This window comes from Furipterus horrens, unplaced genomic scaffold (assembly GCF_987537825.1).
Source record: "Furipterus horrens unplaced genomic scaffold, mFurHor1.1.pri manual_scaffold_11, whole genome shotgun sequence".
Lineage (NCBI taxonomy): Eukaryota > Metazoa > Chordata > Mammalia > Chiroptera > Furipteridae > Furipterus > Furipterus horrens.
This window is the reverse complement of record NW_028327181.1, coordinates 75122479-75149013: the sequence shown is the minus strand read 5'-3', so window position 1 is coordinate 75149013 and position 26535 is coordinate 75122479. Positions and strand designations below refer to the sequence as shown.

The following is a 26535-nucleotide window of genomic DNA, read 5'->3' as shown; positions in this document are numbered from 1 at the left end:
CTGGTAACCAACATTCTACTTCCTGCTTTTATGAACTTGACTGCTCTAGGTATCCCATATAAGTGGAATCATACAGTATTTGCCCTTTTGCATCCGGCTTATTTCACTTAGCATAGTGCCTTCAAGTTTCATCTATGTTGTAGCCTGTGTCAGAACTTCCTTCCTCCTCAAGTCTAGCCATAATTTTATATTTTTCCTACACAATTAATTGTCCATAAAGCAACACATGTTAATGTTTTCTGTATTATTAAAATATACTCATAAATAACCATCATACTGTGTGTATCATTGGTGGTTTTTCTTTCCACTTGACATGTTTTTCGCAATGTAGCCATGTTGATACATGTCTTTGGTTCTTTCATTTTAACTTTTGTTTGTTATTTCATCATGTGATACCCCACAATTTGTTTGTCACCTCCCCTATCGTACTTGTCTGAACCATCTTTAGAGTATACACCTAGAAGCAGGTTGTAGGGTAGGCACACATTCAACTTGACTGAAATTGCTCTCCACAGTGACTGAACTAACCTATGTTCTCACCACTAGAATTTGTATAAGACATCTTGTCTGACTACATTCTTGCCAACATCTGTTCTCGTTAGACTTCACTTTTGCCTATCTGATGGGTGTGAGGTGGTATCTCATTTGAATCTACATTTCTTGTCTATGAGGTCAAGCATCTTATCATGCTCATGGGCCATCTGGGTTTCCTCTGGGGGCATTGTTTATGTCCGTATCCTTGGCTACCTATTGCAGCTTTTGCTACAGGAAAGCCCAACTAGATGTGATTTCAGCCAAAAAAGGAATTTTACTATCTCATATAACGAGAAGTCCTAGGGTTGGTTAATTCAGAGGCTCAAGGACCAAGTTCTTTCCATCTTTCTATCATACCCTCCTCATATGTGGGCTTTCCTCTTAGATGGGCCCTTTCATTGTCCAAGTGTCTTTGCGAGGACAACAATGTCTAGAGGCAGAAGAAAGTGAATGATTTCTTAGTGTCTCTTTCCCAAAGACCCCACAGGAGACCTCCCATCCAGTCTTGGTGAACACAATTGCATACATGTCCAAACCTAAACCAATCATTGATCAGAGGAACTGAATGATCATGTTATTTAAACCAATCACTGTCCATTTGATTCCTGAATCAAACCAGGGTTTTATTAACAAGGAAGAGGGGAGAGAATGCCACTAGAATGGCACGCAAAAGGTCTGTGCTTTCCTTATTGATTTGTAGGAGGCCTTTATATCCTGGATACTAACATTTACCTGTTTTATGTGCTGCTAACATTATCACCCAGACTGTTGCTGTCTTTCGACTTTATTTATAACGTCATTTTCATAGCAGAAAGCTTTTATTTTTTGTAATGGAATAAAATTGATCAATCTTTTGTGAGTTGTGTTTTTATTGTCTAAGAAATCTTTTCCTATCCTGAGTCTCCTACGTTTTCTTCTAATTATTTTAACTTTTTTTTTTTTTTTTTTTTTTTGCTTTTAGGTTTTTAATCCATCTGGAGTTAATCTTTATGGATGGTGTGAAGATTTTTCATATGAAAAGCCAAATATCACAACATTTTTTTTTTTATTGAATAGTTTATTCTCTCTTGCTGAATTGCAAGGCCACTGCGATCATAAATCAAATTCCCACATATGCCTGGAACCATTTCTGGGCACTCTGTTCTATTGATCTCTTTGTCTAGCCCTGCTATGATACCACATTGTTTTAATTACTATCGCTTTCAGATCTGTTAGGGACTTATTCTTTTTCAGAATTGTCTAGTCTCTTCCTGGTTCTTTGCTCTTCCATATGAATTTTAGAATCAGTTTGCCTTGCTCTCAGAAAAAATCCTCTTGGAATATTTCATAGACTTGCATTAAATAGGTAGATTAATATGGAGAAATTGTCTTTATGACATTGAGGCTCCTCATCCCTAAAATTAATACATCTCTCCATCTCTCAATTTATTCCTTTTATAGCCTATAGTTTTCTTTCACAAATATCTTGAAATGTCTTTTCTTATTTATTTTTTTTGTAGGGTCTGCAGAAATTTGATTTTATTGTGAATGATTTCTTTTTAAAAAGATATTATAGTTGCAGATAAGTTATTGCTCATATATAGAAACACTGTTGAATTTTGTATTTTACTGGATGTTAATCTGCCCAGCAACCTTGCTGATCTCTCTTAAGAACCCAATAACATGCCTGCAGAATCGCTTAGATTTTCTATATAAATAATCACATTATATGCAAAAAAAATGTCAGAAATTTTCTTTATTTTATTTTCCTAATCCTTTGTTACTGAGCGTGGCTTCTAACTTTGAGTTTTTCCAGCTCTCAAGCTATACCAGCAGGCTGGCCCTGGGCAGCTATTGCCTTGCACTGTCGGTTATAAATAAATAAAAGACCCCTTACTTTCTCCAGAGCTTCACTGTTTACAGAGCACTTTTGTTTCCATTATTTCATTCACCCCTTATCAGCCCCTTTACAGAGAGAAAGTATCTCCGTGGAAAGGACTCTAGGCCTCAGGTCCACAGTCCTAGCTGTCCAGAATACTGTACTGTGGGACATCAGACAGTCCCTCCTCCCCTCTGTAAACTAAAACGTTTGGCCAGGGATGGTCTCTGGCATTCTCAGACTCAGGGCTGATGACGTCGGGTGGCCACCAGGCTCAAGGAACCCCTGTGAGGGCTGAAGTCCACTAATAAGAAAGGAGGAATCTGGGTATACTTGGATCTTCAGGCTGGTGCCCCCAAATGTCGTGGGTGGGTGGATGGGGGTGAGTGGGGGAATAGAGAAATGTCCTTGTAAGTCCGAGGGCTGATAGAAATAATGGGGAGGGTGGGGAAAAGGGCATTGTGTCCAGCCCCCTGCCTCCATGCAGGTTCTCTTTCCCGTTTGGACACGAAAGGGGAGGACGAGGTACAGCTAGAGGCGCGCGTTCCCTCCTCCGTCACTCCCTCTAGTCACCGCGTTCTGACGCGGGTCCACAACCCGGGACCTGGCGCTGGATAGCCACCCAGTCTCTCAACTGCCTGCCCAACCCCCGGCGCTTCGTCCCGAAGTTGCACAGGCGCAGGTCCGGGCAGGAGCCGGTGCACGCGCCCTCTCGTGGCGAGATGACAGATTGCACCCTTTGTTGCGCTGGGAGCGGGGAAGAGGCTGGCTGAAAAGGATGTGGGTGGAGTCTGGGAAGCAGATGCGACTATCATATCACAATGAAGGGAATCTGTTTCCTTTGTCCCTCATGACAACATATAAGCCCCCGTCCCGGTTTTAGATTAAAAGAAAGTATGGCCCTCAGAGATCAAGAGACAGGTTCATGGAGATGGAAGTGGGTTGTGATAGAACTGGGGAGATGTATTCGTGCAATCAATCATTATTCATTCAGCAAACATTTACTGAGATGGGGAGAGAGAGGTACGAAGGACCAGAAGGATTAAACTGAGACACTGAAGGGCCAAGATCCTGCAGAAAGCTGGGGAGACAGGTGCGGATGGCAAAGTAGCAGGGACAGAGACTCAGCTAGTTGAGGGTAGGGCGAGGCTTATGGGGACAAGGCTGAGAGAGGAGGAGAGGTAGAGACCTGACCCTCCAGTAACCTGAGATGGATCCTTCAACTGGTGAAGACCATATCTGGAGCTGAAGATGGGATAGTTTAGCACCAGGATAGACACTACTCACAATGGATTGAAGCAACTGAATATGTTTAAGGCCATAAATTCATAATTACACTACTAATTTTAAAAAGCTAACTGGTCACAGTTTAGAGGATACTAGAGAACCAACTCATTATTTGGAAATTGGTAAATATAGGAATAGAGCCAAGCGTTTATCCTGTCTCTTGTGTATGAGCTGTATATTACTCAATAACCAACAAGTAAGTGAGGGGCAGTTTTTCTGTCTAGAATTATTCCAGCTAATAAAAGAAAGAATGATTGAATTTGAATATCACCATTTTGTTTTGTTTTTTTAAATGAGCAGGTAGATGAGCCACTGAGATCAATGGCTGCTGTGCCTCTGGGTAGACAAAACGACATAACCACCTACGAAGCAGTCTTGTCAAAGAAAATGGAACCTACACCTGATTGGGACTCTTGACCCAATTACAGTTTATGAAAAATAACAATGTACAGGAAATACAATTCACTAGAAGTACAGAGGTCAGAGGAACATGTGAAAGAACACCATAGAGATACAATCAGCAAAACTCAGACTGTGGAAAATTATACAACAAATAATCTGGTTATTTGTTGGAGAGAGGTGGAATAGGAACCTATAAAGAGATTTAAAAGAGTCTTATCAGTCAGTTGTAATGTGTGCATTTTTAAAAATCCTGATTCAAATACATTGTAAAAAGAAGACATGAGAAATTGGAAATTTGAACTCTATAGATCTGATATTAAAGAATTATTAACTTTAAGATCTAATCATGCAATTAGGTATAATAATTGTGATTAGGTTAAAAAAGTCATTCTCTTCCAAAGATACATACTGATATATTGACAGAGGCAATTAAATAGGAGGGAAAATTGGGAAGGATATAGATGAAACTAGATTGGCCATGGGTTGATGGTTGTTGAAGCTGGGTGATGGATATATGGGGGAGGGGGGCTCATTATATTATTCAATATATTTGTTTTATTTAAACATTTTGGTCAAGATGGTGACATAGGCAGGCATGACTCACCTCTTCGCACAACCACATCAAATTTATAACTAAAGTATAGGACAACCATCATTCAGAACCATTAGAACTCGAGTCGAATGGAACTCTGACAACAATGGAATTAAAGAAACCACATCCATCCAGACTGGTTGGAGAGGCACAGACATGGAATGGACTGGTCCCACACCTGGGTGTAGTGGATAAAAATTCTAGAGGGATATCTTGGGAGTGAGGAGTCCCAGCCCCACATCATGCTCCCACGCCCAGCATTCCAGTGCCAGGAAGATAAGTCCCCACAACTTCTGGCTGCAAAAACCAGCAGGAACTGAGTCAGTGGAAGAAATTGCTGGAGCCCCAAGCAGTTCCTCTTAAAGAACCCACACATGACTCACCTATTCAGACTCACTCCCTCTGAGATCCAGCGCAGGGGTAGCAGCTTGAAAGGCTTTAGTGGCATACAGGGAGAAACTTAAGTGTCTAGCATCAAGATGAGCAGACACCATTGTCCCTTTTCTAAAATCTCCCCCAACAGAGCCAAAAAGCCAGCAAGCTCGTGCCATGTCTGAGCCTCCATCAACCTGGCTAACACTATTTGACCCACCTTGAATATCCCCAGAGACTCTGCCCCACCCAGTTTATGGGCCCACCCAAGCTGCTTTTCCATATAAATGGCTGGTCTTGGCTTATGCTGCACAACTTCCTAAATCCTCTCAAACAAGCAACAGCTGGCCTCAGTGAGTCCCAGACCTGGCACTAGCAGCAGTCAGCCTAGATTCACAGCTTGGCTTTGCCTGGTAATCTCCAATCCCAGCACAATTAGCAGCCATCTCAGATTGCTTTATAGCTTAGGCAGGGTGGCCCTGGGAAAAACACAGGTGGGGGCTGACCTTGGCCTGCACCATCCAGGAAACCTCAGGGCCAGTGTACCCAGTGGACAGTTACAGACCATGTCAGAGCACCACCACCCTGCCCCTGCACAGCTGATTCTCCATGGAGGGTGGAGGTTGGTGGTAAGTGGTCACAGCCAATCCTTGCAGCTGACTGGCCTTGGTAAATCCCTCCCATTGATCTGCCAATGGCAACGAAGGCTCAACTACAAGAGGAGGGTGTACTCAGCCCATATGAAGGGCACACCTCGAGTACCCAGCTTGGGTGATAGGAGAGGCGATGCCACTGGACCCTACAGGACACCTACCATATTAGGCCAAACTACCCAGACATGGAGTCAAAGCAGCTCTACCTAATACATATAATAGAAACAAACACAGGGAGGCTGCCAAAATGAGGAGACAAAGAAATATGGCCTAAATGAAAGAACAGATCAGAACTCCAGAAAAACAGCTAAATGAAATGGAGATAAGCAATCTGTCAGATGTAGAGTTCAAAACATTGGTCATAAGGATGTTCAAGAAACTCAATGAGGACTCAACAGCATAAAAAAGATCCAGTCAGAAACTAAGGATACGGACTTCTGGCCAAGATGGAGGCCTAGAGAGACATGCTGGGTCTCCCTCCACAACTAAGAAGGAATACAACTATCTCAAAACTACTGACAACCAGAAGTTCCAGAAAATTAAGCTGCATGGAAGTCCAACAAACAAAGATATAAAGAAGAAATACTCAGCCAGACAAGTAGGAGGGGCAGAGTCGGGGCAGAGAGGACGCGGTGTGGTGGTGGCAGCAGCGGCGGTAGCGTCAGGCTGGCGGAAAGTGCAGTCACACGTTTTAAAAAGTTGGGAGGGACACCTGGGGAGTGCTTCCAGCACCAGACCAGACCATGCAGCTCATGGTCCCAGCGCCAGGGAAAATAAAGCCTCATTGCTTCTGACTGTGCAGACCAGTGGGGGTTGGGGTGGAGGCAGAAACTGCACATCTCTCAGGAGAGTTGGCTTGTTTAAAGGGTCCCCATGGTCCTAGAACATCTTCAGACCCACCCACTCTGGGAAGGACGGCCAGGGCAACAGCTAGAGAGGTGCCAGGCCCATACAGAAGTGGGAGAAGTGTCTGGAAAAGGGGCAAGTGCTGAGCAAGAGGCATTGTTCCCTCTCAGACCCCTTCCCCCAACACAGTGCCACAATGTGGTGAAATGGGTCGCCCTGTACTTATGAATACCTAAGGCTCCACTCCTCACAATATAACAAGTGTGACAGCTCTACCTAAGACACAGAGGCAAACAAACACAGGAGCCTGTCAAGATGAGGACAAAGAGAAGTATGGCCCAAAAGATGGAACAGATCGAGGTTCCAGTGGAAGAACTAAGCAATGAGGAGATAGCCAACCTCACAGATGAGGAGATAGTCAATTTAACAGATGTAGAGTTCAAAACACTGGTGATAAAGATGTTCGCAAGCTTGACAGATATTCTTGAGTATGGCAGATGCATAAGGGAAGAAGTGAAGGCTATGCTAAATGAAAAGAAGGAAAATCCACACAAAACTAATGGTGAAGGGAAGGAAGCTGGGGTTCAAATCAATGATTTCGAACATAAGGAAGAAAAAAACAGTCAACCAGTACAGAATGAGGAAACAAGAATTGAAAAAAATGAGGAGAGGCTTAGGAACCTCTGGGACAACTTTAAACGTGCCAACATCCGAATCACAGGGGTGCCAGGAGGAGAAGAGGAAGAGCAAGAAATTGAAAGCTTAAATGAAAAAATAATGAAGGAAAACTCCCCAAATTTGACGAAGGAAATAGACATACAAGTCCAGAAAGCACAGAGAGTCCCAGACAAGCTAGACCCAAAAAGGACCACACCAAGTTACATCATAATTAAAATGTCAAAGGTTCAAGATAAAGAGAGAATCATAAAAGCATCAAGAGAAAAGCAGAGAGTTACCTACAAACGGGTGCCTATAAGACTATCAGCTGACTTCTCAAAAGAAACTTTGCAGGCAAGAAGGGGCTGATAACAAGTATTCAATGTGATGAAAAGCAAGGACTTACACCCAAGATTACTCTATCCAGCAAAGCTATCATTTAGAATGGAAGGGCAGATAAAGTGCTTCCCAGACAAGGTAAAGCTAAAGGAGTTCATCATCACCAAGCCATTATTATATGAAATATCAAAGGGACTTACTTAAGAAAAAGATCAAAATTATGAACACTAAAATGACAACAAACTCACCACTATCAACAACTGAATCTAAAAAAATAAAATCAAAATCCAACTAAGCAAACCAGAATAGGAACAGAATCATAGGTATGGTGATCATTTGCAGGGTATTAACTGGGAGAGGGAAAGGAGAGAAATAGGGAAATGGTGCAGGGACTAAGAAGCATAATTGTTTGATACAAAATAAACAGGGGGAAGTTAAGAATAAGATAGGAAGGAGTGAAGCCAAGGAACCTATATGCACGACTCATGGACATGAACTAAGGGGGGGTGGGATTGTTGGAGGGAAGGAGGGTACTGGGCAGAGGAGAGCAAAGGGAAAAAAATTTGGACTACTGTAATGACATAATCAATAAAATACTTAAAAAAAAGAAAAGAAAACTAAGGATACATTAATTTAAATAAAAAATAATTTATAGGGAAACAACAGTGGAATGGATGAAGCTGAGAATCAAGTCAATAATTGGGAACATAAGGAAGAAAAAAACAACCAATCAGAACAAAAGAAGAAAAAAGAATACAAAAAAATGAGGATAGTATAAGCGGCCTCTGGGACAACTTCAAGAGGTCCAACATTCACATCATATGAGTGCCAGAAGGAGAAGAGAAAGAGTGAGAAATTGGAAATCTTTTTGAAAAAATAGTAAAAGAAAACTTTCCTAATTTAGTGAAGGAAATAGACATGCAAGTCCATGAAGCACAGAGTCCCAAACAAGACTGATGCAAAGAGGCCCACTCCAAGACACATCATAATTAAAATGCCAAAGGTTAAAGGTAAAGAGAGAATCTTAAAAGCAGCAAGAGAAAAGAAGTTAGTTAACAACAGGGGAGTTCCCATAAGACTGTCAGTTGATTTCTCAAAAGAAACTTCGCAGGCTAGAAGGGAATAGCAAGAAATATTCAAAATCATGAAAAGCAGGGGCATACAGCCAAGATTATAATTTAGAATCAAAGGGCAGATAAAGAGCTTCCCAGACAAGAAAAAACTAAAGGAGTTCATCATCACCAAACCATTATTATATGAAACATGAAAGGGACTTATTTAAGAAAAAGAAGATCAAAACTATGAGCAATAAAATGGCAAAAATACCTATTTATCAACAATTGAATGTAAAAAACAAACTAAGCAAACAAGAACAGAGACAAAATCATGGATACAGAGAGCATTTTGATGGTTGCCAGATGGGAGGTGGGTGTGGGGGAATGGGTGAAGAGGTGAGGGGACTAAGAAGTACAAATAGGTAGTCACAGAATAGCCATGGGGATGTGAAGTACAGTATAGGAATGGAGTAGCCAAAGAACGTATATGCATAACCCATGGACATGAATAATGGTGGGGGATGGCCTGAGGGAGTGGGGGGTGTTGGGTGGAGGGGGGGAAAGGGAGAAAAATCAGGATAACTGTAACAGCATAATCAATAAAATACAATTAAAATAAATAAGTAAACAATAAAATAAAAGACACCAAAAGCGCTGTGAATCCTTTCCCTACCTGCAGGCCCCAAGAATAGAAAGTGTTGAGTGTTACAGCAGCAGGTTGCAGTCCAGACTGCTCTGAGGTGGGGAGGTCCCCTGTGGGCCGGGGGAGACTTTCAGGGGACTTCCAGCTGGTCCCTGGCACAGTCCCTCATTCCCCTGGTTTTGGGGAAGGAGAGAAGAACCAGTAAGGAAGGGTGGCTTCTCTGGGTCTAGTGACACTGGGTTCGGGCACTGCCACCTTAAGACAGCTGAGGGTATGAGCGGGTGGCTCCAAAAATAGCAAGGAAGGCAGCAGGGGGCAGGGAGGGAGTCACGTTGTGTTGCTGAGGGGCTGAGGCCTGGGCAGTTGGCCAGGCTCTGGCACCTCTGCCTGCTCCCCCAGAGCCTGCTGACTCTCCCTCTGCCTCCAGAACCTTCCTCCCTCTCGCCCTCCATCTCTGAGAAGGCAGAACAGTAACAAGGTGGCTCTGGGTCAAACACTTCCCTGCCTGAGAGCCTGAGTAGATGCTGACTCTAGAATTTGCTGGCTCTCCAGGGACAGATGAAGAGAGAGGAAGGGAAAAGGACTAAGTCACCTGCTCACCAGGCACCGCCACCTCCAGGCCAACACCCGCCCCTTCAGGCCCTACTCAGGGCAGAGCCTAGATATCCTTGCCCGGGGCATTTGGATATGGGGGTGAGGTGGCAACACCCCTTTCCCAAGGCCAGGAGGGACGCTCCAACAGGCACCAAGAATTTTGGGACCCTGGCATCCAGGAGCACCTGACTCCTTCTCAGGGCCTCTGGTAGGTACGCCCTTCACCTGTTTTGAGCGGGAAGCCCCCGGAAGGAAGGTAGCCTCCTTCTCACCTGCACTGATGCCCTTGCGCAGATGCAGAAAGAAGAGAAAGGGGTGCCACGGATTGAGGCAGGACTGGGCTGAGTGATTTACAAGTATTCATGGTCAGTAGTGTGGCCTTGGGGAGGTTAGTATGCATTCCTTGGGCCTCAGTCTTCTCATCTGTAAATGGGGACAATAACAACACTTACCTCACGGAACTACTGGGAGGTGGAATGAGTTACTCTGCGTAAGTATATGTCACACCTGCAGCATGAAACAAGCAAGCCCCACAGGGTCGGGGCCTGCATCCTCAGGGCCTGCTCCATAGCAGGTGCACCATGAACACTTGCTGAATTCGTGATTTCATGGATTCTTCACCAGGACACTGAGAGGCGAGCACTTCTTTTGCCCGTTTGTTGTTGTGGAAACAATGTCTAGAGAGGGCGGCTCTTTCAAGGCCGCATTTCTAGGAAGTGGTCAAGGCGATTCGCATCCAGGCCTACAGGCCTCTGAGCCTGTGCCCCCTCCCCTGTCTCTCCCTGGCCGGTCCTGTCGGGGCCTCTCTCTCTTCTCAGACCTGGGGGACCTGTTGGAGGTGTGTGGTCTGGGGATGAGAGCTAGGTGAGCAGGCACCCTTGTGCACCGTTGAGGAAGCGATCACCTAGGCCCCTGCACCTACTAGTTGCCAGGACCTGGACCAGGATCCAAAGGTAACGAGATCCTAGTTCACCCCAAAAAGCTGTATGGTTGGGCTGTCGCAGGGGTTAAGGGGCTCTCCAGCTGGGCCCAGGGGAGGACACAAAGGTTCAGGGAGGGGAGTTTGCCTGTGCTGAGTCCTCAAAGGTGAGGGGAGGTTTGCCTGGTGGACGAGGGCAGGGAGGGAGCTCTGGACTGTGGGCACGGCTTGGGCAGAGGTATGCTGACCGAGGAGATCATATCAGATTGGAGAGGCTCTGCAGAAGCCGGGGGTCGTGTGTGTGTGTGTGTGTGTGTGTGGTGTGTGGTGTGTGTGCGGGGGGGAGGATAGAGGAGGGGATTCTGGGCAGGATGGCCAGGGACAGGAAGGGCCTGAAGGCCACCAGCAGATAGGGAACTCAAGGCAAGGGGAGCTATTAGGGTTTTAATGGGGGACTGTGGATGTCAGGCTGGTGGTAGGAAACAGACTCTGGCCACCAGGAAGGGGTGATTCAAGGGAGCTTGTCACGTGAGGAGGGTGTTCACCCTAGATTCAGCTCTAGGTGGACTCCACTGGCTGAATCTGGGCCCAGCTGCTCTGGGACACCTCCTGTCCCTCCCCCAGCCCTCCTCCAGGCTCCTGTCTCTGTCACTCACGGGGTTCCTGTCTCAGTCACTCGGGGCTGCCTGGCTGGAGCAGCCATGGCAGCAGCGCTGATCTGGACTCCTCTCCTTGTGGGCAAGTTGGGGCCTCCTTCAGGGCAAGGCCTGGGGTGAGGGGGTGGGATTTAGTCACGATGACAGGTACACAGGGGAAGTTACTCGGGGAGGCTTCTGGGGTGAGGCAGGGGTCAGGAGGACTGTAGTGTGGCTGGTGGGGGTTCCAGGGAACTGTAGCTAGGAGCTGGGCCCTGGAATGTGGGCGCTTGTAGCTCTGAGGGGCGGGGTGTCCTAGGCCAGGGTGGGCCTGAGAACATAGGCCTGGAGAGTCATGGGCCCTTTAATGGGCTGCCTGGCCGGCCGCTTTCTAGGCCCAGGCTAAATTTGGCCCTGGGAGGGTGTGGGGGCCTGCTGGACACCCTTTCCTCAGCTTCCATTAGCCTTTAGTGGGCCCTGTTCCCCTGTATATGAGGGGAGGTGGCTGAGGATCCAAGAATGACTATCTTCCTCCTCCAAAGGTCCTTCCCTCTCCCGTACCCCGCCAGGCTCCCAGACATTCAGCGTGGGGTTCGTTTCGAAGTGTCTTTACCGCACACATGCACACACATGCCACACCCCTCCCAGCCAAACATCAGTCTCTGCCCACTGTGACCCCCAACATGGGCCTAAAATTAAAATCGGGGCTGCATGAATTCAAATCAAACTAAGCTCTAGTCTCTTCACTGATTAAAGTTTGTGGCACCACCGGGGCACTACCCTGTCCTTCCTTGAGAGTTAGCAAGGGAGGCCCCGTCCACACACCCAATTCTGGTCCCTTAGGGGTACCAGGGACATGGTGAGGAAGGGGAGCCTCAGGCTGAGGCTGAGACCAATTTGGGGGCTGTGGGCTCCCCAAAGGTCTCCTGGCAGGGCTGGGGGGCACGGAGGCCCAGCAGATCACCCTACACCCAGTGGTGGGCCGTGTCTTCGTGCACACCTTGGACCATGAAACCTTCTTTCGCCTTCCTGAGCACAGTGGTGAGAGGGGCCTCATGGGCACCGGGATGGGTTGGGGCTGGTGAAGGCCCCTGTCATGTCTCCAATCCCCTCTCCTCCCTTCCACCAGTTGTCCCACCCACTGTCTCCGTCACATACCATGCCCACCTCCAGGGACACCCAGACCTGCCTCGGTGGCTCCGCTACACCCAGCGCAGTCCCCGCCACCCTGGCTTCCTCTATGGTAGCCCCACCCCAGAAGATCGTGGACGCCAAGTCATTGAGGTACCAACAGGGACCCCAGTGTGCTGTGTCCCATGTGGGTGTTTGTTCATGTTTCTTTACATTATTTACATGCTTTTAACTTGGTAGTAGCTCAGTCCTTTCCTGCCAGGCCCCAGCTGCATCACTTTTCTCCACTAACTCCACCTCTTGGGCCTCTGCCCCATCCCCTGCAGGTCATAGCCTACAACCGGGACAGCTTCGACACCACCCAGCAGAAGCTGGTGCTGTTGATTGGGGACCCAGAAGGTACCACTTACCCTGCATCACCTGTACCCCACCAATGCCAGTCTTGAGGGATCTCCCCTGGAAGGGGGTGTGTGAAAGGAAAGACTTGGAGAGCAGGGGGGAGCAGGGCATCTTGGAAATCCTCTGGAGTTGTAATCTTGGCTGCTCTGTTGACAGTCTGTGGGTGATGAGGAAGGGCATTTGGAGTTTGTGATAGATGGGGTGTTAGGGAGGAAGGAAGGAGTCTGAGGGGATATAGGGAGGAACTTGGTTGGAGGGAGCTTGGGAAGGATCTATTCATGGCTAGTTGCAGCCTGTGCCAACCTGACATTTCTAGGCCCCCTGCTGCCTTACCACGCTGAATTCTTGGTGCGCAGCCATGACGTGGAGGAGATGCTGCCCTCAACACCTGCCAGCCGCTTCCTCACAGTCTTGGGGGGGCTCTGGGAGCCAGGAGAGCTCCAGCTGCTCAACATCACCTCTGCCTTGGACCGTGGGGGTCGTGTCCCCCTTCCCATTGAGGGCCGCAAGGAAGGGTAGACATGCAACCTAGGAGGGCTTCCTGGAGGAGGCAATTTGCCTTCTGTCTGGGTGGTAAACATAGAACGTGGGTCTCCCTAATTTACAGGTGGGGCTTTACCCACCTTTGCACCCCCACTGTGGTTCTCCATAATTTCCTCATAAACATCTCTGCTGGAAGCATTTTGGCCACAAGCATTTTTGCTACAAACATTTCCCCTGCATAACCAATTGGCCATGAGGCAATTTTGCTGTAAAAGATAAAAGAACAAAAAATAAAAGAGGGACATTAAAAAGGACATAATGAAACATGAAAACTTAATAACAAAAGACTATTGCAAAAAATGAAAATGCATTGTTTTTGGAGTTTTTCATTCATAGTATTATACTTTTTTTTTTTTCTTGTTTATTAGTCTCATTTGGCATTGCATTTCTTCTGTTCTGCTAAAGTTTCTTCCTTAATTAGGAGAGGCATCAGTTTCCAACTAAAGAATCGATAATGCGTAGCTTGGTAAACTCTTGGCTCTGAGAGGTGGGACGGATGACTGTCCTCACCGAAGGATTTGCAAACTGAGATGTGACCATTTCTAGTAGAGTGTGAAGTCCGGTTTTACACATACCTTTGCAATTGGCTCTATAGGTAGTTGTTACTGTCCACTATCTTCAGACCACCACATCTACTTGGCACTGTACAGACCATTATGAGGATTAAGATTTATACAAAAATGAGAGTCCTGGGAGAACTTTGGCAATGGAGAAATGAAACCAAACTGACAAAATATATTAAGTCTGCTAGAATAAACCAAAATGTCAAACAGTCAAGTTGCCTTACAGTCAATTAGTTTGCAGAGAATATGCTTGTGGCAAAGATGTTTCCTAGGAAACTGTGGGGCATGCCTCACTAGTCCCATCTACACCTCCCAGTTTCACTCCATTGTCCACTTCCCTCTGGCCACCCCCTCAGCTACCTCTTCCCTTCCTGCACCCAAACCCTGTTATCCTGAATTCCAACTTCCTGTGCCCTCCCTATTTGCTAATAGTGGCTTCTCTCTGGGCCCAGGGTATACATCAAGGTGGGCTCTGCCTCACCATTTTCCACTTGCCTGAAGATGGTGGCGTCTCCTGACAGCCATGCTCGCTGTGCCCAGGGCCAGACTCCACTTCTGTCCTGCTATGACACCTTGGCATCTCACTTCCGAGTTGACTGGTGCAATGTGTCCCTGGTGAGAAGAGACCCTGGCTCCAGGGTGGGGATTTGACATGGCCCCCATCACAGTTCGTTTCCTTCCCCCTTTCCATCTCCCTTCCCAGTCTCTCTGATTATCTTATCTCCCTCTCACCCCTCCACCTTCTCTCGTCCCCTCACACCCCCGCCCTCGGCCCCCACCATTTACCACAAGAGGGCGACAGAGTCCATAACCCAGGGATCTCTGGCTCCTGAAGTTCCATAATAATCACTCCCACCACTGGGTTCCAAAATCCTTTCTCCATCAAAGGTCTGTGTGACAACTGTCCAACTGTGTCCTTCTAAGGTGTCACAGAGCAAATCTGCCTGTGGTAGGAACAGATAGCTCTCATTCCCATATTATAAATCAAAGACGCTCACCACTGTTCTTTGGTTGTTGAGCGGAGGTATCTAAGGTCCCTGGTGTTCTCTGCTCCTGGGAATTGACCAATAGCGCGGCCAGGGACTGGTAATCAACAACATTCTTGAGCACCTGCTATGTGCTGGGCTCTATACATTCAACCTGTTTTATTCTTACAACCACGCCAGGAGACAGGTAACATTAGCATTCCAATTTTACAGGTTAGGAAACCGAGGCACCTAGAGGGAAGCACTTGTCTGAGTCAGGATTCAACCCCAGGACCCTAGAGCTGTGCTCTAACCATTGGACAGTCCTGCCTCTCTGAAAATTTCTCTCCTGGTTCCTAGTCCAATGCTTGTCTTGCTGGGTCACTTGAGGTGGGAGAGGCAGGCAGGAGGAAACCCTGTTCAATGGGGCAGTAGATAGTGGCACCCTGGAATCCCTGGTCTCCCTGGGTGGGGGGTGGAGGGTCTCTGTGTCCAGCCAGCTGCTCCTGGGTCAGCCCTGGGCTCTCTGAGCAGGTGGATAAGTCAGTGCCAGAGCCCGCAGATGAGGTGCCCACCCCAGGCGATGGGATCCTGGAACGTGACCCCTTCTTCTGCCCACCCACTGAGGCCACAGCCAGGGACTTCCTGACCGATGCCCTGGTCACCCTCCTGGTGCCTCTGCTGGTGGCACTTCTCCTCACCCTGCTGCTGGCCTATGTCATGTGCTGCCGACGGGAGGGACGGTGCGTACCTGGGACAGAGGGCAGGGAGGGCACTGTGATTGGTGTTCAATCATGGGACCCCCTGTGGCTCTTGTACTGTGTGGGGATCCAGATCCCCCAGGGAGTGGGGTACTCAACCAGAAAAGGAGAGGGGGGCCCTTTCTAGGCAGCTCAATGCTCAGGGCCTGCCTGACACCAGAGGAGGCTGTTGGTAACAGTTCATTCCTTTCCCTGCTTTTCCACAGGCTGAAGAGAGATCGGGCCACCTCTGAGTGAGTAAGGGAAAGCTAGGGGCTGGGTGGGAGCCCCCCTACCCTGTCAAGCTGGACCCTCCAGCCTCCATGAGCAGCATAGACCAACCAGATTATTCTGAGATGATAGGGGCCACTCTTGGCCTCTGAAGTCCAGTCCTGGGATGGCTGGATGCTAGGCCTAACCTATCCTGGCTTGGCCTTCTGATTTTTTTGGTCTCTGTGAAAGTCTAATATGGGATGGGACAGGGGAGGGGCCCTGGTCAGGCTTGCGGGATCTTCTGTCACCCTGGGGGAAAGGTTGAAGAAGCACCTTGAGAGACTTTTGGCACATTCACACCCACACCCACGCCCACTGGCTATGAGTCAGACATATGGGTTCCAGTACCTGGGTTCCGCCACACAATTACTGTGACCCTTTCTGACCTCAGTTCCTTTACCTGTGATTTGGTGAGACTAGCTCATACCTGTGGGTGTTTTCAGATCATCCAGCCACTCCCAAATCCATCTCGCCCTTATTTTGCCCAGGTTTCCCCTACCCATGGCCTCACCCCACCTCCATACCCTAGCCCTCTTCCTTTCCCACTTCCTTGAACCCCAAAAACTCCAGGAGGCAGGTGTTAAATAAGTTAGGCTCCTTTTATTGCCACTGCTCGGAGCCTGCGGTGGGCTTGGCCCCTTTGCTTGCTCGGCTGGGCCTGCCTTGTTAATTGCGGCGGCAGCTGGCCGCCCTGCGAGCCCCCTTGATTAGCCTCCTGCGTCCCCGTTTGGAGCTCAGTAGAAACCTGCGCTGTCCAGACCGGCGTTGCCCAGACTGGCGCTGCTTCTGATGCCTCCGTCTCTTGCCCTTGAGCTTGGAATCGGAGGCCTGCTTCTTGTTCATGCGGAAGGAGCCTGAGGTCCCCTTGCTGGCCACCTGCTTGAGTATGCCCTTGTCCACCAGCCCCTTGAGCACTTTCTTGAAGCGCCAGGCGTTGCGTGTCATGTTGTAGCCCGTGGTGGCTAGAGCCTTCTTCAGGGTGGCCAGGGACACGCGACTGCGCGTCCCCTTGTCTTCCATAACCCCCAGGATCACCTTGGATATGCTGGGCTTTCTGCAGGCTTTGGGGCAGGTGTGGTGCCCTGGCTCGCTCTTGCTAGGGACTCCCGACACACTGGCTTGCTGGTCTGCACCCAGAGCATTGTTTGAGGCCAATGGTACAGGTGAGGGTGACACCAAAGTGTCCTTCTGCATGTCTTCCTCCGGTGGGTGAAGGGAAGTGGGTGCGAGGACCTCCAGGTTGGCGACTGGAAATTTCCAATAGGTGGCTCTTCTGTGGGCGAGATGTGCCCCAGTCTCTGCTTCCTTCAGAGGCTTCCTCCTAGGGCTCTGGCACAAGCCTTCTCCTGGGTGGCCAGGAGGAGGACCAAGGATGATCACCCACAGCTGGCCTCCGCAGACTTGTGCCTCGGGTGCAGGCGGTGGTAAGCTTATCTCTGTGGTGACCTCAGAGAGACATTATGAGGCCACCAGAATCCTGTGAGGGTCACAATGGCCCCCCTGTTCCCTCCTGGGAGGGGAGGAAAAGAGATGCCAGACAGTGTGGGCATCGTACCCTGGGTAGAAGGACTGTGGGACTCACAAGTGTGTACGTGTAAATGTGTTAGGGCCACCCAGCCAATTCCAGGGTGTTCTGAGACCCCTGTTTATTTATCTTTAGAGAGAGGGGAAGGGAGGGAGAAAGAAAGGAAGAGAAACAGCAATGTGTGGTTGCCTCTCACACACCCCCAACTGGGGACCTGGCCTGCAACACAGGCAGGTGCCCTGACTGGGAATAGAACTGGCGACCTTTCGGTTTGCAGGCTGGTGCTCAATCCACTGAGCCACACCAGCCAGGGCATGAGACCCCAGTTTTAAACCCACCATTTTGACCCCACCATCTCAATTCACTAGGTTGAGAAATACAAATATTTTTAGTTTAGAATGATACCAACATTTATTCATTTTTATGAGGAATACATTTCCAGAGTGAATAGAATAATTCCTTAATCTACCTCAGTTGATTTAATTCCTTGATCAGTTTTCTATACAAAGCAATGAACTGGCTTTTTTTTTTCTTTCTATTTTCATTTTTGATTGATAGAATTTTTTCTCCTATGGGGATCAGTGATTTTTCTATGTCAGTTTTACAAGGGATATTTTATTTCTCAATTTTTTTTGACCTGTGTCAAATTCAATCAATTACATCTTCTGCCACTGTGATTGTGAATATTTTCTTCTGACCAATTATTTCCACCAATTATGTCCAACTTTTCTGGGTTGGTTTTTTAAACTGTTAAATTTTTACCTATTGATTTGAGGGGGGGCAGGGAGGGAGAGAGAGAGACAGACAGACAGACATCAATTTGTTGGACTTGTTGTTCCACCTGTTCAGGCATTCACTGGTTGATTCTTGTGTATGCCCCGACCAGGGATTGAACCCGCAACCTTAGTATGTGGGGACAACGCTCCCACCAACTGCTCTACCTGTCCAGGGCCTGGGTCAATTTTTGTAGCTCTGATGGTATCTAGATCTGCCTCTTCCTCCAATTTTGAATCAATAGCTAATTTTACCATGTGCGATATTAGTCCTTGTTAGTTTGGATCTTCTGATTTATTTCTACAAAATCATTTGTTTTCCTTGAACAACGACTACCATTTTTTCAAATTACCCACCAATTGTGATTCTGCTGCTCGCTTTTCACCTGTGTCAGATTTCCTGGTTGGAAAGCCGGCAGTCTCAGCAATGCTCTCCTGTGGTCTGTGTGCCAGAGCAGGCAGGGGTGGTGGTGGTGGTGGTGTGTGTGTGTGTTTGTGTGTGTGTGTGCATGTGTAGGAAGCCTGCCCATTTGCTTCTTCATCTGCCCAAGTGCTGATGCAGAAGGACTGTGGGGAAAGGCTCTGGCTTCTGCTCCTGCTCTGGAAAAACATCCCCAGAACATTTTTCCACCTGTGTGTGTTGCCAAAGTAATGAGACCCAGATGTGGGGCTGGGAGTGGGGAGGGGGCCCGTTAGCTAAGGCCCTTTGCCCAAGGGTGCAGTGCCTGCCTGACCGCCTCCAGCCTCCAGCATCCATACACTTCTTGCTCCCTTTCCCCCTCAGCCTCCCCTTGCCTGGGAATGGAAAATTGTGTTTTGAATAACTCTGCTTGCCAAATTCCAGACTCAAGAGCTCATTTTGACCCTCCCCTCGCCTTAGAGGGTGATTCCACCCCCTCTCGTTGGCCAGACAGGACTATGCCCTACTCTCTCCAGGAGGAGTGTGGCCTATTCAGCAGGAAGCTGGAAAGTCCTTCTTGGAGTCTAATTGGTCAGGATCTAGCTGGAGTCTGTCCACTAACTGAAGCTTGGTCACTTGCCCTCCCCTCATTGATCTGTAACTCAGTAGCAGGTAGAGTTGCTGCTGCCTTGCCAGGGGCCCCACCCCTTTAAGAAAACCAATTTTTATTGTTTGTAATGAAAAGTCCGGGCTGTCTGTCTTACCTGGCAATGAGGTAGTTAGGGACAATGTCTCCAGGCTGGGCCCTAGAAATGTGGGTGGGTTTGTGTAGAAGGGGCTGGAGTCATTCCTCCACTGAAGACCAAGTTTATCAGGCCTCCCTGCACTGGAGGCCAAGAGGGCTTACCATAATAAAACAACACCAATGGTAATAGTAACAACTAATGGTTCCCTATAATAATAGCTATCACTTGATGCATGCTGACCAGGAGACATTCTGTTTTTCCTGTATAACTCACTTAATTGCATTATAGTTCAAAAAACAGTGGCACAGAGAGGTTAAGTAACTTGCACAAGGTCACGCAGCCAGTAAACAGCGAAACTCACTTTCAAACCCAAAGCAAGTCTTCACGTTTAACCATGGCACTACCCTCCTTGTCAGAATGAATTGAAGCTTGCCCCTGAACAGCAGAAAGTAAGCCCACGAGGATATCAAATGACAATGAGGCTGGGACTTCTGAGAAGAAACTGTACCTAGGGCTCGGGGGGCACTTTCCAAGGGGTGTGGTCATCAGTTCACTCTGGGCTGTCGAGGCTGCATTGGTTTGAAACAAAGACAGGGAGACAAGACTCAGTGTCTGGAGCTAGTCAAGAGGTCAACGTACAAAGGGAGAGGAGGGCAGGTCTGAGAAGCCAAAATATGACATGGTCAAGGCCTGGCAGGACTTGGGGAGCCAGCTTGGATAGAAGCTAGGAGGTGGGAAAAGGTGGAGGGTGTCAGTTTGCCAGACTCAGATGGGGATGGGGGAGGGCAGGAGAACTGGATGTTCAGTGAGGGGAGAGAGCATTTGGGGAGGAGGTTGAGTGCTGGAAGGGACCTAGAGGATCATCAGAGTATAAGACCAAAAATAAAGCCCAATAAATGCTGACCTGTGGAAACACAGATCCACTGTGGGTGTCCATGTCTCAGCATCTTGGGGGCTCTTAGCATGTGCAAGGACTTTGCAAAACACGCATTTAATCCCACAACGAGCCTTGGAGGTAGGCTCTGTTATTAGACCCATTTTACAGTTGAGGGAACTGAGACACCGAGTGGTCAAGCAACTAGTGAAGGACACACAGCTTTGGATACACCCAGAGCCCATGCCTCAGGCACTGGCACTGAGCTGGCACCACAGAACTTCCTGCTTTTCCTCCCTCCACCCTCATGTGTGAATCTCTGCCCACATGACAAGTAGGGAGACTGCAGGGTGGGCCCGAGGCAGTGCCAGGCCCTGCCCCAAAGTTGGGGGGCTGATTCTCAGAGCTGATGACTCTGCTGTCCTGTGCCCCCAGCATCCAGATGGTCCACCACTGCACCATCCGTGGGAACACAGAGGAGCTACGACAGATGGCAGCTAGCCGAGACGTGCCCCGGCCCCTCTCCACCCTGCCCATGTTCAACGTGCGCACAGGCGAGCGGTTGCCTCCCCAAGTGGACAGTGCCCAGGTGCCCCTCATCCTGGACCAGCACTGAGGGCCTGCCCAGGTGGGTCCAGCGGGACAGTGCCAGCCTTATTTCTGGGAACAAGGTGGCCTCTGGAACAGCAGTGAGGGGTTGCTCAGCAGCGCTAGGGCTATGCCCCCAATGTCAAGTCTATGGGGTCAGAGTATCAGGATGGGGAAGGCAGGAGAACCAGGGCCTGGACCTCACAGCCCCCCACTCTCTCTTGTTCCAGCTCCAGCCTTGGCTTCATCCCACCCCAACTCCTGCCCCCCCCACCCCCCCGCCCCTCGCGCTGAGCAGCCACCACCCAGAGCCGCATCCTTCCTCCTGATTCTGGCTCCTGGCCTGATGGACTTCAAGCTTGGAACAACCAGCTAGCTGGAAGGCAGGGAGGGTAAGGGTAAGGGTGTCTGGGGTCAGGGCCCCCAGAATAAACGCCTGCAGCTCTGCTCATCTGTCTCTGCCAGTGGTTTCTCTTTGGCAGCCTCCCCATAGCCCTTATTTGCCATTTCCCTTCCTTCCCTCTGGGAGTCCTCAGAGGCAGCTAGGGGCTGCCAGCCTGCCCTCTGGACTCTGCGTTTTGCTGTTTTCTCAGAATCTCTGGAAGAAAGAGGGATCTGTGATATGTGGCCCTAGTCTTAATCCTCATATGAACCTACCAACGAGGGATTACTGGATCACTTTATAGACAAGTACACAGAAGCCTAGGGAGAGTAAGTGACTTACTCAAGGTCATAGAGCAAGCAAGCGTCAGAACGTGGATTCAAACCTGGTGCATCTGTCTTCACACGGCCTCTGGAGGACTGAGAGGTTCTAGAAGCAGGAAACCCAGGCTCTTACCTGCCCAGACACCCCAGAGGGAGAGCCCCTTTTTAAGTCATGTAGGGAAAGAGTCCAATCTACACATGGAAAGAACAGCTGGGATGCAGGACCCTCACTGCCCAGACTTAATGCCCCCTTCCTAGTGAGCTCCTCCAGGGGCTTGGTGTGGTCTCCGCATGCACTCTGGAGAGCTTGTTTTCCCCAGGTGGCTACAACCAAAGATGGCTACAACCAAAGATGGCTGCCATGCGGGCCACCCAGTCTCAAATGTGACTACTGCCTTGGGAGGACAAACCCTAGAGAGGACTCAGAGAAATGACAGAGAGCAGAAGAGCAAGGATGCTGGTGCAGGCCCCAGGCCCTGGCTCCAGGTGGCGACTCCAAGAGAACCCAGACTAGGGCAGGACATGGACCAGATGACCCTGAGCCTCTAAGTCCCCTTTTAGTTCTATGCACCAGGCCTGGGATCCACCACTGTTCTGGAGCTGACTCCCAATCGCCCCTCTGCACCCCTCTCTGCCCACCCTCTGACCCTCACCCTCTCCCCAGGGTCGGTGAGCAGGGCGATGGGAGGGCACTGGGGTTCTCCCTTGCCTGAGGCAAGGGGTCGGGCTTGGGGCTGATAGGCCGGGTGGACTGAGTGGGGCAGTTTGCCATCTAATGATGGTGGCTCCTGGTCAAGGACCCCTGAAGAGGGTTGAGTCTGAAAACTGTGTCCTGGTGTTCAGAAATAGATAGGCAAGGGGGCCATAAGGGCCCCCAAAATTGTCCTTGGACCCCCTTCTCCTTTCTCTCCCCAGAATCTCTATCTTCAAAACATGTCCTCACTCAATCCCCTTCTCACGGCCTCCACGCTAACCTTCCCTGTCCTGCCAGGGTCTCACTCCTGGATCCTGAGCAACAGCCGCCTGTCATCCTCCCGGCCCCCTCCCTGCCCACCAGCCTCCTCTCCGACAGCAGCTGGGCCTGCCCTTTCAAAGGGAAAATAGGGGGCGGCGCTTGGCCTGTGCGCTCAACTCTGACCAGGAGCACAGGCCTGTCCACCCCTCTGACCTCAGCACCCCACCGCCCCTCCGCTCCCCAGCTCCAGCCGCGCGGCCTGCTAACACTCGTTTTAGGCCTTGGACTCCGCTCTTCCCCTCCCAGAACCTCAGAGTCCCTCCAGCCCACACAACCAAGGACCTCCTCATGGTAAATGTCAGGTCCTCAGAGAGCCCCCTGTAATCAGCCTCGGGATGCCAAGCACTCCTCGCTCTCTGAGAGGATCTGTTCTGTACGGTTCCTTGTTGGGGTCTTGAGCTCCAGGAGGGCAGGATTCTGTGTGCCCCCAGGGGGCACTCTGGAAAGATGTTCTGAAGGAATGAAGGTCTGGGCTGCTCAGACTCAGTTGCTCCTCACTGGGCAAGGAGGGTGAGCACAGCCATTGCTAGCGCTTCTATCATTATGTTCTGGGCGCCTCCCTGCTGGGCATTCCATACTCATTAGTTAGTTAATCCCATAAGCCTCTACGGAGGCTGGCAGGGGCACAGGGTTGGCACTATGAGCTCTCCATAGATGCTTGTTGATGAAATGGTTCTTTGGGTGTCCAGCTCAAAGCACATGGGTTCTCTGGCAAGCTGGTGCCTCTGACTTCTCATTTGCAATTTCCTCCTTTCTCCGGGGCCCCTCATCTGGCCAAAACCAAGAGTCACACAGAATCTGCTCAGACTGGACTCTCGGAGCAGCCAGCCTGCAGTCTGGGGTGGCACCTCCTTGAATTCTGTGCCCTTTAGGAGGGGGCTGCCCTCTGGGCTCCCACTTCGGGCCTCTGCCCTCTTCCTAGGCCAGCCAGGACTGGAAGAGTTCAAGGCCAGCCCCTCACTTCCCTCTGCTTTCCTACTCTGCCTTGGGATCCTGGCAGCGCCTTCCTCCCTGCTCAGCTCCAAGCAGCACACACAGGAGTCTGGCTGCTGGCCGGGGAGGAAGTGGCCCAGACAAGTAGCTGGGAGGATGGCGTGACTGCAGAGGACACCAAGCCATGCTGGCCACATAGACACGTACGCCCAGCCACCCATGGCACACAGGGGAGGGCGTGGCACACTTGGCACCCCTCAACTCACTCAAGGGTAAGATTCCACTAGGCAGTCTTACCCCTCCTCCCCCCACACAGCCAAGGACAAATAGCCACAGCGTCCCCCACTCCATCCTGAGATTCAACCTCACCCTGACACTTGACCTTACACCTCGCTTCACCCTTGGCTCCTGTGACACTCAGCTGGCACTGCCCACGTGACCCATGAGTGGCCTCCACCTTCACCCTAAGAAGAGCCCCCACACGGGGCCTGGCTCTAGACATTTTCTTACTGCCTCTCAGTCAGCAAGGAGGATCTCTGCCGGACGTGGGGACATGGGGCACCGCCTACGTTTGGTCCCAGCCCTCACATGCACACTTCTCCTCTGTTCTTGAAACACACACACTTCACAGAGAACGCCCTTGGTGCATCTGTTGGGGTTTGGGGTCAGATTGAGCAGGGCTCAAATTCCAGCTTGACACTTAGTTTACTCATGCCATTCATTGTAACTGCCTCAGGCCGGGGGGTGGGGGGGTTGTGGGGACCCGGCGTGTGCCTGGCATCCGGCAGCGCCCAACCATGGAGACATTATTGCATACAAACACTCACACGATCACCCCCAAACCAGAGTTCCGCGGGATCTCCTTGCCCTTAAGGTCCAGGTTAAGTGGGCTCAGTGTCTATTGTGTGCCCTGTGAAGGGTTCCAGCTCTCCCTGTGAGCTTGGGATGGAGGCTGAAATTCTCATGACCTGCCGCCCAGTGCAGTGCTATCTGGTGGGACAGCTGCTGGCGACCTGCGGCCACCGAGCGCTGGAAATGTGGCCAGTTCAGACTGAGATAGGCTGCAAGGGTAGTGAAGATGATAATATTGCAGGATAGATTGGGTTAAGTAAAATATATTACCATTCATTTCATCTGTTCCTTTTTATAGTTTTATTATGGCTACTGGAAAATTAAAATTACTTATGTGGCTTGCCTTATATTTTTATTGGGCAGCGTGGGTTTCATGGCTCTTCCTTTATCTCCACTGCAGATTCACCCAGACCCAGAACTCAGCCCCTTCCCTTGCTTCCTCCAGAACAACCGCTCACACCAGGCCTCTGTGTCTGCATCCGTTTTCCAAAGCCTTGGGGAGCAGGACGTGGTTCCCCACAGCAGTGAAGTCACCTAATACTTGATTATGTGGCCTCCTTGTTCTACATGTGTTTGGTTGCCCCCCCCATCTCTCTCTTCCTCCCCCGTCTTACGCAGAGAAAACCCCACTTTCTCCAGCACCTGAAGGCAGCACACTCACCTTCCTCCAGGCCTTGCCAAGTGTGTCCTCTGCAAACCACTGAAATCTCCATGTGTGGATGGTCACATCACCCTCCTTGACAAAGGCCAGCCTCCTTCCAGGGTCTTGCAGCCTCCTCAGTCCCAGGACATCGATCTGCTTTACTTGGTTCCCTCCGGGCACACACCAGGAAGGGGACACGGGTACACAGACACACAGCCGCTCACCAGCACTAGGGATCCACTTGCCCTTGGATGGTGGGCTTCCCTCATGCCCAGCCTCTCCTAATTTTTTCCACACTCCTCCTTTCTCTGCCAGCCCTATTCGTCCTCAAACACAGACAGAACCCCCCTTGGTCACGCCTACATGCACACATGTCCCAAACACCAGACCCGTGCGTCCTCGGTTCATACAGGGTCTCTTCTTCCACCATGTGTGCGGGGAAGCTGTCCTCACATATTCAGACCTCTCACTCATTCCCAACATGCATGTAGGGCCCCTGTGAACACAGATACATTTGCTCACAGCTGGGTGGCACCCAGAGTGAGACACATCCCCATCCGCACAGGGAGAGGTAGGTTGGACCTTCTCACTCCCTCTCACATCACGCATGGCCACCACGCAGCCTCCTCCTGTGGGTGCTGGCTCTCCCGTCCCACACGCTCCACAAGGCCCTCACCGGAAGCTCCTACACTCCAGCCAGGAAGCCCCCTCCTAAGCTCTCTTCTTCTAAACCTCACCCAGCTGCGCCCAGGAAAGTCTCAAAGGCACCTGGGAAGCTTAGAGTTAAGGAGCTGGGGGGGGGGGGGAATGGAGGGAATATCCACCATATTTCAGTCTCAGAATGTCCTGCCAGGAGATGGGCTCACCTCACAAAAGGGACCCAGGATCCTGAGTGAGCAGAAAAAATGAAAAATCCAAAAAAGTCCTCTTTCCTTTCCAGAATTCTCCGTCTGCATCTAAGTGAAAAGTCACCCCAGGAACGTGGCCCATCTCCTCCCAGAGAAGCGGAGGGGAGTCTGTCGCAGCAGAGCTGGGAACGGCGGGCGCAGTGCTGCCAGGAAGGGGCAGCGGGGCCTGGGGGAGCCCGTGTGCGCAGCTTTATTTAGGGCGGCTGTGATGTCAGCGGAGGGGAGGGCTTGAGCTGGGAATGTGGTACAATGGCCCCTTTGTCCCCCTCCCCTCATGTGCCACACACACACTAAAACCACACTTGGGCCTCACACCACGTGATGCAGGCACTGCCACCGCCACAGCCTGACACTTGATAGGACCGTGTGCACACACACGCACACACATGCACACACACGCTCCTGCACCCATGGGCAGGCTGGTGTTAATATATATGTAGTGAGAGGCGCATTCACGCCTTGGCCTAGAGTTGCGCTGCCTAATACAGTGGCCACTGGCCATAGGTAGCTCTTAAAATTAATTACAAGTAAATGCAATTTAAAATTGAGTCCCTCAGTGGCACGATCTGCATG

At 50.0% G+C, this 26535-nt stretch overlaps 2 protein-coding genes across 3 annotated transcripts; one reads left to right on the top strand and one right to left on the bottom strand.

Moving 5' to 3' along the window:
• Positions 1–11357: 11357 nt before the first annotated feature.
• On the top strand, positions 11358–21357 carry SGCA (sarcoglycan alpha). Of its 2 annotated transcripts, XM_090291465.1 has the most exons (10): positions 11360–11489; positions 12308–12427; positions 12516–12670; positions 12844–12916; positions 13233–13431; positions 14475–14637; positions 15522–15730; positions 15955–15981; positions 20754–20946; positions 21137–21357. In XM_090291465.1, the coding sequence occupies exons 1-9, from the start codon at positions 11453–11455 to the stop codon at positions 20932–20934; spliced, it is 1164 nt and encodes a 387-aa protein (XP_090147591.1). In that variant the 5' UTR covers positions 11360–11452; the 3' UTR covers positions 20935–20946; positions 21137–21357. The 2 variants fall into 2 exon arrangements, with proteins under 2 accessions (XP_090147592.1, XP_090147591.1); XM_090291466.1 differs by lacking the exon at positions 12308–12427 and having other exon boundaries at positions 11358–11489.
• Positions 16581–17447, bottom strand: LOC149998260 (histone H1.9-like). Its single transcript, XM_090291467.1, has one exon. The coding sequence runs from the start codon at positions 17192–17194 to the stop codon at positions 16667–16669; it is 528 nt and encodes a 175-aa protein (XP_090147593.1). The 5' UTR covers positions 17195–17447; the 3' UTR covers positions 16581–16666.
• Positions 21358–26535: the final 5178 nt, after the last annotated feature.

Coding starts and splice junctions, on each gene's coding strand:
- SGCA (XM_090291465.1), top strand. CDS start 11,453: ATGGCAGCAGCGCTGATCTGGACTCCTCTCCTTGTGG. Junction 12,917..13,232: donor GTTGATTGGGGACCCAGAAG/GTACCACTTACC, acceptor TGACATTTCTAG/GCCCCCTGCTGCCTTACCAC. Junction 15,982..20,753: donor AGAGATCGGGCCACCTCTGA/GTGAGTAAGGGA, acceptor CTGTGCCCCCAG/CATCCAGATGGTCCACCACT.
- LOC149998260 (XM_090291467.1), bottom strand. CDS start 17,194: ATGCAGAAGGACACTTTGGTGTCACCCTCACCTGTACCATTGGCCTCA.